The sequence below is a fragment of the mitochondrial genome of Peromyscus eremicus, assembly GCF_949786415.1.
Source record: "Peromyscus eremicus isolate FCR176_MZFC mitochondrion, complete genome".
Taxonomy (NCBI): Eukaryota; Metazoa; Chordata; class Mammalia; order Rodentia; family Cricetidae; genus Peromyscus; species Peromyscus eremicus.
The window spans coordinates 1-15,988 of record NC_047188.1 but is presented as its reverse complement, the minus strand read 5'-3'; the positions used below and the strand labels follow the sequence as shown (position 1 = coordinate 15,988).

The 15,988-nt window shown below is 37.4% G+C and overlaps 13 protein-coding genes and 24 non-coding genes across 37 annotated transcripts, besides 1 other annotated feature; 9 read left to right on the top strand and 28 right to left on the bottom strand. All coding sequences in view use genetic code 2, as the record gives it.

Annotated features, from left to right (window-relative positions):
* Positions 1-562: a D loop.
* On the top strand, positions 563-629 carry HJE61_mgt22. Its single transcript has one exon. It is a non-coding gene; the product is annotated as a tRNA-Pro (tRNA).
* HJE61_mgt21 lies at positions 630-697 on the bottom strand. The gene has a single exon. It is a non-coding gene; the product is annotated as a tRNA-Thr (tRNA).
* CYTB (cytochrome b) lies at positions 698-1,841 on the bottom strand. Its single transcript has one exon. A coding segment is annotated over exon 1 (1,144 nt).
* Positions 1,842-1,846: 5 nt separating this feature from the next.
* Positions 1,847-1,915, top strand: HJE61_mgt20. The gene has a single exon. It is a non-coding gene; the product is annotated as a tRNA-Glu (tRNA).
* Positions 1,916-2,443, top strand: ND6 (NADH dehydrogenase subunit 6). Its single transcript has one exon. The coding sequence runs from the start codon at positions 1,916-1,918 to the stop codon at positions 2,441-2,443; it is 528 nt and encodes a 175-aa protein (YP_009756935.1).
* ND5 (NADH dehydrogenase subunit 5) lies at positions 2,440-4,254 on the bottom strand. The gene has a single exon. The coding sequence runs from the start codon at positions 4,252-4,254 to the stop codon at positions 2,440-2,442; it is 1,815 nt and encodes a 604-aa protein (YP_009756934.1).
* On the bottom strand, positions 4,255-4,324 carry HJE61_mgt19. Its single transcript has one exon. It is a non-coding gene; the product is annotated as a tRNA-Leu (tRNA).
* HJE61_mgt18 lies at positions 4,325-4,383 on the bottom strand. The gene has a single exon. It is a non-coding gene; the product is annotated as a tRNA-Ser (tRNA).
* HJE61_mgt17 lies at positions 4,384-4,451 on the bottom strand. The gene has a single exon. It is a non-coding gene; the product is annotated as a tRNA-His (tRNA).
* On the bottom strand, positions 4,452-5,829 carry ND4 (NADH dehydrogenase subunit 4). Its single transcript has one exon. A coding segment is annotated over exon 1 (1,378 nt).
* On the bottom strand, positions 5,823-6,119 carry ND4L (NADH dehydrogenase subunit 4L). Its single transcript has one exon. The coding sequence runs from the start codon at positions 6,117-6,119 to the stop codon at positions 5,823-5,825; it is 297 nt and encodes a 98-aa protein (YP_009756932.1).
* A 2-nt stretch (positions 6,120-6,121) lies between these two features.
* On the bottom strand, positions 6,122-6,189 carry HJE61_mgt16. Its single transcript has one exon. It is a non-coding gene; the product is annotated as a tRNA-Arg (tRNA).
* A 2-nt stretch (positions 6,190-6,191) lies between these two features.
* ND3 (NADH dehydrogenase subunit 3) lies at positions 6,192-6,539 on the bottom strand. The gene has a single exon. It carries the CDS (start codon positions 6,537-6,539, stop codon positions 6,192-6,194), a length of 348 nt encoding a protein of 115 aa, YP_009756931.1.
* HJE61_mgt15 lies at positions 6,540-6,608 on the bottom strand. The gene has a single exon. It is a non-coding gene; the product is annotated as a tRNA-Gly (tRNA).
* COX3 (cytochrome c oxidase subunit III) lies at positions 6,609-7,392 on the bottom strand. The gene has a single exon. A coding segment is annotated over exon 1 (784 nt).
* On the bottom strand, positions 7,392-8,072 carry ATP6 (ATP synthase F0 subunit 6). Its single transcript has one exon. It carries the CDS (start codon positions 8,070-8,072, stop codon positions 7,392-7,394), a length of 681 nt encoding a protein of 226 aa, YP_009756929.1.
* Positions 8,030-8,233, bottom strand: ATP8 (ATP synthase F0 subunit 8). The gene has a single exon. The coding sequence runs from the start codon at positions 8,231-8,233 to the stop codon at positions 8,030-8,032; it is 204 nt and encodes a 67-aa protein (YP_009756928.1).
* Positions 8,234-8,235: 2 nt separating this feature from the next.
* HJE61_mgt14 lies at positions 8,236-8,299 on the bottom strand. Its single transcript has one exon. It is a non-coding gene; the product is annotated as a tRNA-Lys (tRNA).
* A 3-nt stretch (positions 8,300-8,302) lies between these two features.
* On the bottom strand, positions 8,303-8,986 carry COX2 (cytochrome c oxidase subunit II). The gene has a single exon. It carries the CDS (start codon positions 8,984-8,986, stop codon positions 8,303-8,305), a length of 684 nt encoding a protein of 227 aa, YP_009756927.1.
* Position 8,987: 1 nt separating this feature from the next.
* Positions 8,988-9,055, bottom strand: HJE61_mgt13. Its single transcript has one exon. It is a non-coding gene; the product is annotated as a tRNA-Asp (tRNA).
* Positions 9,056-9,058: 3 nt separating this feature from the next.
* HJE61_mgt12 lies at positions 9,059-9,127 on the top strand. Its single transcript has one exon. It is a non-coding gene; the product is annotated as a tRNA-Ser (tRNA).
* On the bottom strand, positions 9,125-10,669 carry COX1 (cytochrome c oxidase subunit I). The gene has a single exon. The coding sequence runs from the start codon at positions 10,667-10,669 to the stop codon at positions 9,125-9,127; it is 1,545 nt and encodes a 514-aa protein (YP_009756926.1).
* Position 10,670: 1 nt separating this feature from the next.
* HJE61_mgt11 lies at positions 10,671-10,737 on the top strand. Its single transcript has one exon. It is a non-coding gene; the product is annotated as a tRNA-Tyr (tRNA).
* Positions 10,738-10,804, top strand: HJE61_mgt10. The gene has a single exon. It is a non-coding gene; the product is annotated as a tRNA-Cys (tRNA).
* A 31-nt stretch (positions 10,805-10,835) lies between these two features.
* HJE61_mgt09 lies at positions 10,836-10,905 on the top strand. The gene has a single exon. It is a non-coding gene; the product is annotated as a tRNA-Asn (tRNA).
* Positions 10,906-10,907: 2 nt separating this feature from the next.
* Positions 10,908-10,976, top strand: HJE61_mgt08. The gene has a single exon. It is a non-coding gene; the product is annotated as a tRNA-Ala (tRNA).
* A 2-nt stretch (positions 10,977-10,978) lies between these two features.
* Positions 10,979-11,043, bottom strand: HJE61_mgt07. Its single transcript has one exon. It is a non-coding gene; the product is annotated as a tRNA-Trp (tRNA).
* A 1-nt stretch (position 11,044) lies between these two features.
* On the bottom strand, positions 11,045-12,082 carry ND2 (NADH dehydrogenase subunit 2). The gene has a single exon. It carries the CDS (start codon positions 12,080-12,082, stop codon positions 11,045-11,047), a length of 1,038 nt encoding a protein of 345 aa, YP_009756925.1.
* On the bottom strand, positions 12,083-12,151 carry HJE61_mgt06. Its single transcript has one exon. It is a non-coding gene; the product is annotated as a tRNA-Met (tRNA).
* Positions 12,152-12,156: 5 nt separating this feature from the next.
* Positions 12,157-12,227, top strand: HJE61_mgt05. The gene has a single exon. It is a non-coding gene; the product is annotated as a tRNA-Gln (tRNA).
* Positions 12,224-12,294, bottom strand: HJE61_mgt04. Its single transcript has one exon. It is a non-coding gene; the product is annotated as a tRNA-Ile (tRNA).
* On the bottom strand, positions 12,292-13,248 carry ND1 (NADH dehydrogenase subunit 1). Its single transcript has one exon. The coding sequence runs from the start codon at positions 13,246-13,248 to the stop codon at positions 12,292-12,294; it is 957 nt and encodes a 318-aa protein (YP_009756924.1).
* On the bottom strand, positions 13,249-13,324 carry HJE61_mgt03. The gene has a single exon. It is a non-coding gene; the product is annotated as a tRNA-Leu (tRNA).
* Positions 13,325-13,340: 16 nt separating this feature from the next.
* HJE61_mgr01 lies at positions 13,341-14,849 on the bottom strand. The gene has a single exon. It is a non-coding gene; the product is annotated as a 16S ribosomal RNA (ribosomal RNA).
* Positions 14,850-14,894: 45 nt separating this feature from the next.
* On the bottom strand, positions 14,895-14,965 carry HJE61_mgt02. Its single transcript has one exon. It is a non-coding gene; the product is annotated as a tRNA-Val (tRNA).
* Positions 14,966-15,919, bottom strand: HJE61_mgr02. Its single transcript has one exon. It is a non-coding gene; the product is annotated as a 12S ribosomal RNA (ribosomal RNA).
* A 2-nt stretch (positions 15,920-15,921) lies between these two features.
* On the bottom strand, positions 15,922-15,988 carry HJE61_mgt01. The gene has a single exon. It is a non-coding gene; the product is annotated as a tRNA-Phe (tRNA).

Below are 15,988 nucleotides of genomic sequence, written 5' to 3'. Positions count from 1 at the left end.
AGTCCAGCTACATGGTAAGCTGACCTTCATGCCTTGACGGCTATGGTGAGTCACAGCATCCCGAAAAATAAAAGATACCAAATGTGCGAGATTACAGTTATGTTGATCATGGGCTGATTAGACCCGTACCATCGAGATGTCTTATTTAAGGGGAACGTATGGACGATAAAACATTCAATGGCCCTGAAGTAAGAACCAGATGCCTGATAAAGTTTCACATTAGTCACCCCCAAGTTTAATGGGCCCGGAGCGAGAAGAGGTGTAGAGGTGGGCGGGTTGTTGATTTCACGGAGGATGGTAGATTAATAGATCAAATGGGGAAGGGGATAGACATTTGGACAAGCAGGGTTATGACAATATGGTGTATGTAAGATAACGCATTTATGTGCTATTCACATTAATACTATTTCCCTGCTTAATACTTATGTTTTAAATAATTTGTATGTGATTTTAGTATTGTTGTTGTTATTCATTGATTTATATTACATGCTTATATGCTAGGGGAAAATAATTTAATGTACAATATACATAGATGTACTAATGTACTAAATAATTTTATGTACAGGAAGTAGTTTAAGTAGAATATCAGCTTTGGGTGTTGATGGTGGGGGTTAGTCCTTCCTTCTTGATGCTCTGAGAAGATTGTTTCTTCATTTTTGGTTTACAAGACCAAAGTAATTGATTATACTATCAGGGCAATAAGTAAATTTTAATATGTTGTTTTCGATTATACCTGCGATAGGCATAAGAATGATAATAATGGTAAAGTAGCTAATAGAGGCTAGTTGTCCAATTATAACAAATGGGTGTTCGACAGGTTGCCCTCCGATTCATGTGAGAGTGAATAGATTGGCTACTAGGATTCAGAATAATACTTGGGTAATTGGTCGGAATGTCAGTCCTCGTTGTTTTGAAGTTTGAAGGAGTGGTAGTAAGGCTAGGATTAGGATGGATATGATTAGGGCTAGGACTCCTCCTAGCTTGTTAGGGATGGAGCGTAGGATAGCGTAGGCAAATAGGAAGTACCATTCTGGTTTAATGTGTGCGGGAGTATTGAGTGGATTTGCAGGAGTGTAATTATCTGGGTCTCCGAGAATATCTGGGAAAAATAAAACCAAAATTATGAGAGCTGTTAATAGTAGTAAGATTCCTAGGATGTCTTTGATGGTGTAGTAAGGGTGGAATGGAATTTTGTCTGCGTCGGAGTTGAGGCCTGATGGGTTGTTAGATCCTGTTTCATGTAGGAATAGCAGATGTACTACTGCGAGGGCTGTGATGATGAATGGTAAAATGAAATGGAATGCGAAGAATCGGGTTAGGGTGGCTTTGTCTACTGAGAATCCTCCTCAGATTCATTCTACTAAGGTTGTCCCGATGTAGGGGATGGCTGATAGGAGGTTGGTAATTACTGTGGCTCCTCAGAATGATATTTGTCCTCATGGAAGTACGTAACCCATGAATGCTGTTGCTATTACGGCGAATAAGAGTAAAATTCCGATATTTCATGTTTCTGTGAATGTGTATGAGCCATAATATATTCCTCGGCCTACATGTAGGAACAGGCAAATAAAGAATATGGAGGCTCCGTTTGCGTGTATGTATCGAATAAGTCAGCCGTAGTTTACGTCTCGGCAGATATGTGTTACTGATGAGAATGCTGTAGTTGTGTCTGATGTGTAGTGTATTGCTAGGAATAGTCCTGTTAGGATTTGGATTATTAGGCAGATGCCGAGTAGGGATCCGAAGTTTCATCATGATGAAATATTGGATGGGGTTGGAAGATCGATGAATGAATCGTTAATGATTTTAAGTAGTGGGTGTTTTTTTCGAATGTTTGTCATTAAATGTTTCTATAGTTGAATAACAACGATGATTTTTCATGTCATTGGTCATAGTTAGAGTCTATGTAGAAATTATGACAGAATACATTTTTATTTTAAGCTCATTTATTGCATTGGGGTGCTTAGGCGTATCATTAAAGCCTTCACCTATTTATGGGGGACTATGTCTAATTATTAGTGGGTGTTCTGGTTGTTTAGCGGTGCTAGGGTTTGGTGGATCGTTTTTAGGTGTAATGGTGTTTTTAATTTATTTAGGAGGGATGCTAGTTGTTTTTGGGTATACAACTGCTATAGCTACAGAAGAGTTTCCTGAGACTTGAATGTCAAGTTGATTGGTATTTGGTATTTTAGTAATAAGTGTTTTTATGGAGGTTGGTATAGTTTATGCTTCTGATCATTATAGTTTAGAGGATTCTGTGGTGGTATATAGTACTGATATGGGTGGTTGAGTGGTTTATGATAGTGATGAGTTGGGGCTAATAGGAGAGGGTGGTGCTGGGGTAGCTGCTTTGTATAGTTGTTCTGCATGGTTAATGGTGGTATCTGGGTGAACTTTATTGATAGGTGTATTAATTATTATTGAGGTGGTTCGTATAAATTAGGAAATTAATAGGATGGGTATGGATAGTAGTGTAATAAGAAATGATATAAAGTATAGTTTGATTAAGCCTTTTTGGTTGCTTAAGTTTTTTGATGTGATTGTTTGTAGTATTGAGGTGGTTTTAGGGATAGCTTTTTCTAATCAGATTAGATCTAGTAGGCGCAGGGATATGTTGGAACTTTTTGATAGGATTTTTAGTGGCAATAGTCGATGTATGATGAGTGGGAAGTACCCTAGTGATGTGGAGAATGATGAGGCTGGAGTTGGTTTATTTATTGTCAAGTTTAAAGTTAGATTGTTGAGTTCTAATGCAATTATAAATCCTGTGATTGTTACGATTATAGCTGTGGTTTTTAGGTATCAGGGTATGGTTATAATTTGGGTGGTAGTAGGTGGGATATTATGTGAAATAAAGAAGCCTGCTATAATGCTTCCTAGGGCTAAACGTTTAATTGGATTTATTAGTTTTGGATTATTTTCGTTGATAATAATTGTTGGTGGGAATCGTGGTTTGGTTATTGAGACGAAGTAGATGATTCGTATGCTGTATACGGCTGTTAGAGAGGTGGCAATTAGTGTGATTAATAGGGCTCAGGCGTTGGTATAGCACGTGTTTGCGGCTTCGATGATTAGGTCTTTTGAGTAGAAGCCTGTAAGAAAGGGTATTCCAGTGAGGGCTAAGCTGCCGATTATTAGGCATGATGATGTGAATGGGAGTGGTTTTGTTAGGTTACCTATTTTTCGAATGTCTTGTTCATCATTTAGGCTGTGGATAATAGATCCTGAGCATATGAATAGTATTGCTTTGAAGAATGCATGGGTGCAGATGTGTAGGAAAGCCAGGTATGGTTGGTTAATTCCTAATGTTACTATTATTAATCCTAGTTGGCTTGATGTAGAGAATGCTACGATTTTTTTAATGTCGTTTTGTGTTAATGCGCAAATAGCTGTGAATAGTGTTGTAATAGAGCCTAAACATAATATTATAGTTAAGATAAGGCTATTGTTTGATGTGATTGGGTGAAACCGTACTATGAGGAAGATCCCTGCTACTACTATGGTGCTGGAATGTAGGAGGGCTGATACTGGGGTTGGTCCTTCTATGGCTGATGGTAGTCAGGGGTGTAGTCCGAATTGTGCTGATTTTCCTGTGGCTGCAATTAATAATCCTAGGAGAGGGATAATGTTTGTTGAATTATTTGTTATGAAAATTTGTTGAAGTTCTCATGAGTTAGAGTGGAGGCAGAATCAGGTTATTGTTAGAATAAATCCAATGTCTCCGATGCGGTTATACAAGATGGCTTGGAGGGCAGCAGTGTTTGCGTCGGTTCGGCCGTATCATCAGCCGATTAGGAGAAATGATATAATTCCTACTCCCTCTCATCCGATGAATAGTTGGAATAGGTTGTTGGCGGAGGTTAGGATGATTATGGTAATGAGGAATAGAAGTAGGTATTTGATAAATCGGTTTAGGTGGGGATCTGAGTGTATGTACCATGATGAGAATTCTATGATTGACCATGTTACAAATAGGGCTACTGATAGGAAAATGATGCAGAAGAAGTCAAATTTTAGGCTAATAGATAGTTTTATGGTGTTGATTGTAATTCAGTGTCAGTTAGTAATTAATAGTTCGGCGTTGGATGAAAAGAATATAGTCAGTGGTACAAGGCTTAATAGGAAAGCGTACTTGATTGATATGGTTACGTAGTTAGGGAAATCGATTAATTTGATATATTTAGTTAGTGATAATATAATGGGAAATATAAGTATGAAAAAAATTAGTAGGATTGAGGATGTGATAGTGTTTATTACTTCTATTTGGAGTTGCACCAAGTTTTTGGCTCCTAAGGCCAATGGATTACTACTATCCTATAAAAGTAAGAAAGCCATGGGTTTATACATGGTAGCATGAATTAGCAGTTCCTGCGTTACTTTCTTGGTAAATAAGGAATTTATTTTCCTGTTTCCAGATTCACAGTCTGGGGTTTTATATAAACTATATTTACATATTGTTAACCCTATAATTAGTTTAGGATTAATGGTTAGTAGGATTAATGGAATAATGTGTAGTGTTATTAGTGCTAGTTCGCGTGTGTGAGATGGTTGAAGGTTTGTTATATGGCTTGTGAGCTTACCTCGTTGAGTGGTAATAATTATATACATTGAATAAAGTGAGGTAATTAGGATGTTACTTCCTAATAGTAGGATAGATGGGTTGGATCAGGAGAATAGGGAGATTGTAATTATAAGTTCTCCGATGAGATTGATTGATGGTGGGATAGCTAGATTTGCTAGACTTGCTAGAACTCATCAGGTAGCCATAAGTGGAAAAATGGTTTGTAATCCTCGGGTTATGATTATAGTTCGGCTGTGGATGCGTTCGTAGTTAGTGTTTGCTAGGCAGAATAGTAAGGATGATGTTAGTCCATGGGCGATTATTAGTGCTGTGGCCCCTATAAAGCTTCATGGAGTTTGGATTATAATTGCTGCGATGACTAGTGCTATATGGCTGACTGAAGAGTAAGCGATTAGGGATTTTAGATCTGTTTGTCGTAGGCAAATGGAGCTTGTTATGATTATGCCTCATAAAGATAGGAGGATGAATGGGTAAGCTATGGTTTTGGTCATTGGGTCTATAATTATTGAAATTCGTATTATGCCGTAACCCCCTAGTTTTAGTAAGATGGCTGCTAGGATTATTGATCCTGCAATGGGGGCCTCAACATGTGCTTTTGGGAGTCACAAGTGTACTCCATACATTGGTATTTTGATTAGAAATGCTATTATGCATGCTAACCATAGAATATTATTGGATCATGTTTGGTCTAGTGGTGTGAATGTGAGAGGGAATAATAAGAAATTTAATGTTCCTGTTAGGTTTTGAATATAGATGAGGGCAATTAATAGTGGGATAGATCCGATTAGGGTGTAGAATAAGAAGTAAAGTCCTGCGTTTAATCGTTCTGTTTGGTTACCTCATCGAGTGATGATGATGAGAGTGGGGATTAAAGTTGCTTCGAATAAAATGTAAAATATTATTAATTCGTTTGCAGAAAATGTTATAATTAAAAGGATTTGTAGAAGTACTAATATTGAAACGTAGGTTTTTTTATTTTGATCTGTTTCTTTTTTTATGTGATTTTGGCTAGCTAGTAGTATTAGTGGTAGTAGTCATGTGGTTAGAATGATGAGGGGGGATGATAGTGAGTCGGTTGAAAATAGTAATGAGAAGTTTAGGGTGTTTATATCATTTTGTCATAGAAACATGGCTGAGATTAAGCTGATTATAAAGCTATAAGAGGTAACGTTGACTCATATATTTTTATTGTTTGATAGTCAGGTTAGTGGTAGTAGCATGATAGAGGGAAGAATAATTTTTAACATTGTAGTAGGTTGAGATTTTGGACGTAGTCTGTTCCATAGGAGTTTGATACTTTTGCTAGGAGGGCTAGGCCGATAGCTGCTTCACATGCGGCGAATACTAGGATGACGATAGGGATTGGATATATTATTATTGAATGGGAGTTGAGGGAAGTAATTGTAGTTATAATGAATAGTGATAGTATTATACCTTCTAGGCATAGTAGTGTTGATATAAGGTGTGAGCGGAATATGAGGGTTCCTAGGAGTGAAAAAATATATGCTAATATGATATTGAGGGTTACAGATGGCATTTTTGGTAATTATGACATATGTCATAATTTAATGAGTCGAAATCATTTGTTTTAGTTAAACTAATTACCAGTTTATTCGGTTCATTCTAGTCCTTTTTGTGTTCATTCATAGGCTAATCCTAGGGCTAAAACGGAGACCAGGATGAAGGCTGTCAGTATTATTGTATTAATATTGTATATTTGGATGGCTCATGGTAGTGGAAGTAACAGTGCGATTTCTAAATCAAATAGTAAGAAGGTAATTGCTACCAGGAAAAATTTTATGGAAAATGGGAGGCGAGCTGAATTTATAGGATCAAATCCGCATTCATAAGGGTTTGCTTTTTCGGTGTACAGGTTGAGTTGAGGAAGTCAAAAGGCAATTATAATTAAACATGTGGATAGAATGATATTTACTGATAGGACTATAAGTATATTTATTACTATCTTCTAGGTTATGTCTAGATCTAACTGATTGGAAGTCAGTTGTACTAATTATACTAAGAAAGTAAGATCCTCATCAATAGATAGATACATACAGGAAAAGTCATACTACATCCACGAAGTGTCAATATCATGCTGCTGCTTCGAAGCCAAAGTGATGTTTGGATGTGAAGTGATATTTAAGTTGTCGTAGTAGGCATACTATTAGGAATGTAGATCCAATAATTACGTGGAGTCCGTGGAATCCAGTTGCTATGAAGAATGTGGATCCATAGATTCCGTCTGAAATGGAAAATGGAGTTTCAAAATATTCTATGGCTTGAAGAATTGTGAAGTAGACTCCAAGCATGATTGTAATAAGTAAGGCTTGGTTTATGTTGTTTCGTTTCCCTTCTATTAGGCTGTGGTGGGCTCATGTAATGGAAACTCCGGATGCTAGTAATACTGATGTGTTTAGTAGGGGGACTTCAAGTGGATTAAGGGGGGTAATTCCTGTAGGGGGTCAGCAACCTCCTAGGTCATGGGTTGGTGCAAGGCTGGAGTGGTAGAAGGCTCAGAAGAATCCTGCAAAGAAGAATACTTCTGATACAATGAATAGGATTATTCCGTAGCGTAGTCCTTTTTGTACGATTGGTGTATGATGGCCTTGATATGTTCCTTCTCGTACTACGTCTCGTCATCATTGGTACATGGTAAGAGTGTTTGCTAATAAGCCAAGAGTTATTAAGGTGTATGAGTTGTAATGGAACCACATTACTAGGCCTGATGTAAGGAGGAGGGCAGAGAATGCTCCTGTAAGTGGTCATGGGCTTGGATTCACTATGTGGTAGGCATGGGTTTGGTGGGTCATTATGTATTGTCATGTAAGTACAGGCTTACTAATAGTGTGAAGACATATGCTTGGATTAGGGCAACGGCAAATTCTAGAATAGTTAAAAGGGCTAGAATAATAAAGGTAATGGAGGCAGTGGGTGGGCTAATGCTTATTAGTACTAGTGTTGCACCTCCGATTAGGTGGATAAGTAGATGTCCGGCTGTAATGTTAGCTGTGAGTCGTACTGCTAGGGCTATGGGTTGGATAAATAGGCTGATTGTTTCGATGATAATGAGTATAGGGATTAAAGAAATGGGGGTTCCTTGTGGTAGGAAGTGGGCTAATGAGGATTTTAGTTTGTGGCGGAATCCTAGGATTACAGCCCCAGCTCATAGTGGGATAGCTATTCCAAGGTTTATTGATAATTGTGTTGTTGGGGTAAATGTGTGTGGCAGAAGTCCTAGGAGATTAGTAGATCCAATGAATATTATTAGGGAGACTAGTATTAGTGATCATGTACGTCCTTTTGGGGTGTGAATAAGTATTATTTGTTTGGTGATAAGTTTTACTAGTCAATGTAGAAATGAGAAGTAGCGGTTTGTGACTAGACGTTTGGAGGAGGAAAGTAGGATTGATGGTAGTATGATGATGAATACAACAATTGGGAGACCTATTATTGTGGGAGTAATGAAAGAGGCGAATAGATTTTCGTTCATTTTAGTTCTCATGGGTTGTCTGTTTTTATTAATTCGGTGGATTTAATTGAAGGGCTTAGAGGGAAGTTTAGTATTGAGATTTTTAATTGTATGAGTGCGAATAAGGTGATTGTGGAGGATAAGATAGTAATAAATCATGTAGATGTATCTAGTTGTGGCATAATCACTATGGAAAATATTATTTTCTGACTTTAACTTAAAAGGTTAACGCTTTAAGCTTCATAGTGAGGTTAGATTATTGATGCAGATCAGTTTTCAAAGTGTTTCAGTGGTACTATTTCAAGGACAATGGGCATGAAACTGTGATTTGAACCACAGATTTCAGAACATTGGCCGTAGAAAAGTCCTGGTCGGTTAGATGAGATTGTAGCTTGGTTAAGTCGACCTGGGATAGCATCTGTTTTTAAGCCTAAGGAAGGAACGGCTCATGAGTGTAGTACATCTTCTGATGAGATTAGCATGCGGATTGGCAGTTCTATTGGTAGGACAACTCGGTTGTCTACTTCTAGTAAGCGAAGTTCACCTGGTTTTAGGTCATTTGTTGGGATCATATATGAGTCAAAGCATAGGTCTTCGTAGTCTGTATACTCATAACTTCAATATCATTGATGGCCTATAGTTTTTACTGTTAGTACAGGGTTGTTAATTTCGTCTATTATGTAAAGAATCCGAAGAGATGGGAGTGCAATGAGGATTAAGATTACGGCTGGGAGGATAGTTCAGATTGTTTCTACTTCTTGGGCATCTATTGTGCTTGTATGAGTTAGTTTTGTAGTTAGTATTAGTGTAATAATATATAGTACTAAGGAGCTAATTAGGAAGACAATTATTAGAGTATGGTCATGGAAGTTTGTTAGTTCTTCTATGATAGGTGATGTGGCGTCTTGTAAGCCTAATTGAAATGGGTAAGCCATATAAGATATATAGATTTAATTCTATAATTTAACTTTGACAAAGTTATGTAATTGTTTTACTAATATCTCATTGAGAAAGACATAGAGGTTATGAGATTGGCTTGAAACCAGTTTAAGGGGGTTCGAATCCTTCCTTTCTTATTTTACTTTTACGTAGGTAGGTTCTTCGAATGTGTGGTAGGGTGGTGGGCAGCCGTGTAGTCATTCTAGGTTTGTTGATGAATACTCTACTGATAGGACTTCACGTTTAGAGGCGAAAGCTTCTCAGATTATAAAGATTATTACTAACACAGCTGTTAGTGAGATGAATGATCCTATTGAAGAGACTGTGTTTCATGTAGTGTAGGCGTCTGGGTAATCGGAGTATCGTCGTGGTATTCCGGATAAGCCTAGGAAATGTTGTGGGAAAAAGGTTAGATTTACTCCTACAAATATGATAGCAAAGTGAGTTTTAGCTCATATATCGTTAATAGTATAACCTGTAAATAGTGGGAATCAGTGAACAAATCCTGCTATAATAGCAAAGACAGCTCCTATAGAAAGTACATAGTGGAAGTGGGCTACTACATAGTATGTGTCGTGAAGTACGATGTCAAGAGAAGAATTTGACAGTACAATTCCGGTCAGGCCTCCTACTGTAAATAGGAAAATAAATCCTAGGGCTCATAGTATTGCTGGGGATCATTTAATATTTCCTCCATGGAGAGTAGCCAATCAACTGAATACTTTTACTCCTGTTGGGATAGCAATAATTATGGTAGCGGATGTGAAGTAGGCTCGTGTGTCTACGTCTAAGCCTACTGTGAATATGTGATGGGCCCATACAATAAACCCTAGGAATCCGATTGATATTATAGCTCATACTATTCCTATATAACCAAATGGTTCTTTTTTACCTGAGTAGTATGTTACAATGTGAGAGATGATTCCAAATCCTGGTAAAATAAGAATATAAACTTCAGGATGGCCGAAGAATCAAAATAGATGTTGATATAGAATCGGGTCTCCTCCTCCAGCAGGGTCGAAGAAGGTTGTATTTAGATTGCGGTCGGTAAGTAGTATAGTAATTCCTGCAGCTAGGACTGGGAGGGATAGTAATAATAGGACGGCTGTGATAAGGACAGATCATACAAATAGTGGTGTTTGGTATTGTGTCATGGCTGGGGGTTTTATGTTAATAATAGTTGTGATAAAATTAATAGCCCCTAGAATTGAAGATACTCCTGCTAAGTGTAAGGAAAAAATAGTGAGGTCTACTGATGCTCCAGCGTGTGCTAGATTACCAGCTAGAGGAGGATAAACGGTTCAACCTGTACCAGCTCCTGCTTCTACTATAGATGATGCTAGTAATAGAAGGAATGAGGGCGGTAGAAGTCAAAAGCTTATGTTATTTATTCGTGGGAATGCTATGTCTGGGGCTCCGATTATTAATGGGACTAATCAGTTCCCAAAGCCTCCAATTATTATAGGTATTACTATAAAGAAAATTATAACGAATGCATGGGCGGTTACAATTACATTATAGATTTGGTCATCACCTAATAGGGCTCCTGGTTGACCTAGTTCTGCTCGGATTAGAATGCTTAAGGCTGTACCTACTATTCCTGCTCAGGCCCCGAATAGTAGATAAAGTGTTCCGATGTCTTTGTGGTTGGTGGAGAATAATCAACGATTAATGAACATAGGTAATATGGCTGAGTTTAGGCATTAGACTGTAAATCTAAAGACAGAGGGTGAGCCTCTTTTTACCAAGCCTTAAGGTGATATTCATGTCGAATTGCAAATTCGAAGGTGTAGAAAACTACTCTACTAAGGCTTCTCCCGCCCCCTTTCTGATAGGCGGGAGAAGTAGATTGAAGCCAGTTTAGGGTGTTTAGCTGTTAACTAAGAGTTCGTAGGTTTAATTCCTACCAATCTAGATGAGGATTTAGCTTAATTAAAGCGATTGATTTGCATTCATTAGATGTAAGATGTGGTCTTACAATCCTTATTCAGGAGTTAAACTTTTTAGTCTACTTAGGGCTTTGAAGGCTCTTGGACTTTTTATCCTAAACTCCTTTATGTAATTAGTAGTGGTGATAGTGGTAGGGTCATGGTGCTTAGAATTGTTAGGGATGGCAGGATGAGATTGTTTTTGTGGCTGGTATGTTGTAGTGATATTTTGGAGTTGTTATTTGTTGGGAATGTAGTTAGTGTTGTGGAGTAAATTAAGCGTGTATAGAAGAATAGATTAATTAGGGCTATTATTGCTATTAGTGTGGCTAGAATAACATTATTGTTTTTTAGTAGTTCAGTAATAATGATTCATTTTGGTAAGAATCCTGTTAGTGGTGGCAGCCCTCCTGTGGATAGTAGGATTATGGAGATTGTTGGTAGTGCTATTGGTGTTTTATTTCACATAAGTGATATGGAGTTGATGTTGGTGGATGAGTTGATTTTTAGGATCATAAATATTGGTAGTGTTAAGCTGATGTAAATTAGTAGATTTAATATAGTAAGGGAGGGGTTGAATGGTAGTACGGCAATTATTCATCCTATGTGGCTGATAGATGAGTAGGCTATGATTTTTCGTGTTTGTGTTTGGTTGAGTCCATTTCATGCTCCGATTAGTACTGATAGGATAGCTGATATTATTAGAATTGTTGGGTTTGTTATTTCATAAATTTGGAATAAAATTGATATTGGGGCTATTTTTTGTCATGTGAGGAGAATTATGCCAATTTGGATTGGAATTCCTTGGGTTACTTCTGGGAGTCATGAGTGGAAAGGTGCGATTCCTATTTTTATTGCTAGGGAAATAAACATTAGTGTAATGATGTGGTTGTTTGTTTGTGGTTGTAGTGTTCATATCCCTAGTTGTTTATAATTTAGGATAATTGATAGTAGGAAAATTATTGAGGCTGTGGCTTGTGTTAGGAAGTATTTTGTTGCTGCTTCTGTTGATCGTGGATTTGTGTTTTTTATTATTATTGGGATAATGGCTAGTAGGTTTATTTCAAGTCCAATTCACATAAGGAATAGGTTGGTGCTTAGTATAGTGACTATTGGTCCTGAGAAGATTGTGAAGTAGATAATAAGAAGTGTGATTGGGTTGATTAGTACGGGAAGGATTTAAACCAACATTTTCGGGGTATGGGCCCAATAGCTTAATTAGCTGACCTTACTAGTTTTAGGATAGGGTGTTTAGGTAGCACGTAGAATTTTGAATTCTTAGGCATAGGTTCAATTCCTATTATCCTAGAAATAAGAGGGTTTAAACCTCTATAATTTACTCTATCAAAGTAACTCTTTTATCAGACATATTTCTAAGTGTACGGGGGGATGCTTGCTATGAAGATTGGGATTGAGACATGTCATATGCATAGGGCTAGTGTTAGTGGGAGGAAGTTTTTTCATAGTAGATGTATTAGTTGGTCGTATCGGAATCGTGGGTATGATGCTCGTACTCATAGAAATAGAGTAGTAAGTATTAGTGTTTTAATTATAAAGTTTATTGTAAATATTTCTGGGTTGTTTGGGTCGTTGAATGGGCCTAGGAATACAATTGTTGATAGGGCATTTATTAAGATAATATTAGTGTATTCGGCTATGAAAAATAGGGCAAATGGTCCTGCAGCATATTCTACATTAAATCCTGATACTAGTTCTGATTCTCCTTCTGTTAGGTCAAATGGAGCTCGGTTTGTTTCTGCTAGGGTTGAAATATATCATATTATTCCTAAGGGTCAGGTTGGAATAATTAGTCATAGTGGCTCTTGGGTTAATATTAATGAGTGGAGGGAGAATGATCCGTTTATTAAAAGTACAGATAATAAGATGATTGCTATAGTAACTTCGTAGGAGATTGTTTGAGCGACTGCTCGCAGGGCTCCAAATATTGAGTATTTTGAGTTAGAGGCTCATCCGGATCATAGGATAGAATATACTGATAAGCTAGATGCGGCAAGAATGAATAATATCCCTAGATTTAGGTTTACCAATGGGTGTGGTATTGGTATTGGGATTCATAGGCTAAAAGCTAGGGTTAGTGATAGTGTTGGGGCAATAATAAATAGGGATGTTGATGTTGCTAGGGGGCGTAGGGGTTCTTTGATAAATAGTTTTATTGCATCTGCGAATGGTTGTAAGATGCCGTAGGGTCCTACGATATTTGGTCCTTTTCGTAATTGTATATAGCCTAAGATTTTACGTTCTACTAGTGTTAAGAATGCTATAGCAATCAGAATAGGGATTAGTAGGGTTAGAATATTTAACAAATACACTATTAGGGAGAGGATTTGAACCTCTGGTAACAAGGTTTTAAGTCTTACGCAATTTCCTGACTCTGCCACCCTAATTATGCCTTATATCTAAGGCAGTGTTTTACGAACTTACAATGTTGAGATTATTTCATTAATTAGTTTAGGAGCTCTTGTTGTAAGGAGGCTCCATTTCTCTTATCCTTTCGTACTGGGAGAAATCGTGAATAGATAGAAACCGACCTGGATTGCTCCGGTCTGAACTCAGATCACGTAGGACTTTAATCGTTGAACAAACGAACCATTAATAGCTTCTACACCATTGGGATGTCCTGATCCAACATCGAGGTCGTAAACCCTAATTGTCGATATGGACTCTTGAATAGGATTGCGCTGTTATCCCTAGGGTAACTTGGTCCGTTGATCAAAAGAGGTTTTGGGTCAATTAGATTTAAAATGCTTAGACTTGTGTGTCTTGGCTAAAATCATTCGGAGGTTTTTTTATTCTCCGAGGTCACCCCAACCGAAATTTTAACTTAAGTTTTTGTGTTTTCTAGTCCAGTAGGTATTCTGTCTTAAAAATTAAGTTAATAATTAAAGCTCCATAGGGTCTTCTCGTCTTATTTTTGTATTCCCGCCTCTTCACGGGAAGGTCAATTTCACTGATTGGAAATAAGAGACAGTTAAACCCTCGTCAAGCCATTCATTCTAGTCCCTAATTAAGGAACAAGTGATTATGCTACCTTTGCACGGTCAGGATACCGCGGCCGTTTAACGTTAGTCACTGGGCAGGCAGTGCCTCTAATACTTGGTATGCTAGAGGTGATGTTTTTGGTAAACAGGCGGGGTTTGTGTTTGCCGAGTTCCTTTTATTTCTTTTAATCTTTCCATTATGCACCCCTGTGTTGGATTAACATGTTATGGTAGGTGGATTTTATGTATAGGGTAATCACCTTATAGTTGTTAACTAACAATGGTTATCCGGGTTGTTATAGTTTTGTGCATGGAGAATTGAATTCTCGTTACTCATATTAACATTATTTCATCTATATATAAATAGATTAGCCCAATTAAAGATATAGGAATTCGCTTAATTGTTTTTGGTATTACTATGTTTTGAATGTTGAGCTTGAACGCTTTCTTTATTGGTGGCTGCTTTTAGGCCAACTATGGTATAAGTGTATTAGGGCTTATTCACTATTTAAGGGTTTTTCCGTTCCTAAAGAGCTGTCCCTCTTTAGGCTATATTTTAAGTTTACATTTAGATTTATGTTCTTATTGGTAAACTTAAAGTTGAACTTAGATTCATTTTTTGGGCAACCAGCTATCACCAAGCTCGTTAGGTTTTTCGCCTCTACCTAAAAGTCATCCCACTATTTTGCTACATAGACGGGTGCATTCTTGTAATTGCTTTTAGGTAGCTCGTTTGGTTTCGGGGTTTCTAGCTGAAGTTCTCTTTGCTAGAGGGTTTCTAGTTAATTCATTATGCAAAAGGTACAAGGTTTAATCTTTGCTTATTTGTGCTTAATTTTTTGTTTTATTCTTCCCTTGCGGTACTAATCTCTATAGCTCCTATGAAAAGTTTCTTTCTCCAATACTCCTTTTGGTAAATGTTTTAGTTTATTAATTAAAATAGTTGTGTTTGTATAAATTTAGGGCTGAATAATTGCTCAAAGCGTCCATGTTTTTGGAGTCTTCTGGGTGTAGACCAGATGCTTTATGGTAATTAAGCTACGCTGTGGTTATTCCAAGCACACTTTCCAGTATGCTTACCTTGTTACGACTTATCTCCTCTCATAAACTTGTCTACTGAATTATGTATTTATGTTTGTAGTCATTTAATTTGAGGAGGGTGACGGGCGGTGTGTACGTACTTCATTGCGCTATTCAATTAAGCTCTCTATTCTTAATTTACTACTAAATCCTCCTTTTTCCTTATGTTTCAATAAGGGTATCGTAATGTTCTTTTTAAGAAAATGTAGCCCATTGCTTCCCATCTCATAAGCTACACCTTGACCTAACGTTTTTATGGTGATTCTCTTGCTTACTTTTATTCCTTTTTAAGGTTTGCTGAAGATGGCGGTATATAGGCTGAATTAGCAAGGGATGGTGAGGTATAACGGGGTTTATCGATTATAGAACAGGCTCCTCTAGATGGATATAAAGTACCGCCAAGTCCTTTGAGTTTTAAGCGATGGCCAGTAGTTCTCAGGCAAACGATTTCGTTATTTAATCGTTGAAGTTTAGGGCTAAGCATAGTGGGGTATCTAATCCCAGTTTGGATCTTAGCTATCGTGTATTAAGTTAATTAGAATTACTTTCGTTACTGAGTTTAGTCCCAACGATGAATTTTCACATATTGGTTGGTTTTTAATTCTATTTATCTTTTCCTATGGACACGTTTTACGCCGTATAATAATTAATTTGGGTTAATCGTATGACCGCGGTGGCTGGCACGAAATTTACCAACCCTTGAGAGGTATAACTTAGTCAAACTTTCGTTCATTGCTTAATTTTTATCACTGCTGAGTCCCGTGGGGGCGTGGCTAGGCAAGGCGTCTTTAGCTATGTATATGTGCTTGATGCCCTCTCCCTAAGCTTAATTGTGAAGTTTTAGGGGATTTGACACTGGTTTACGGATTTTTGCATGTGTAATTTTACCTCTAACTAATTATAAGGCCAGGACCAAACCTTTTTGTTTATGGGATAATACTATCCATCTAAGCATTTTCAGTGCTTTGCTTTATTGATAAGCTACATAAGC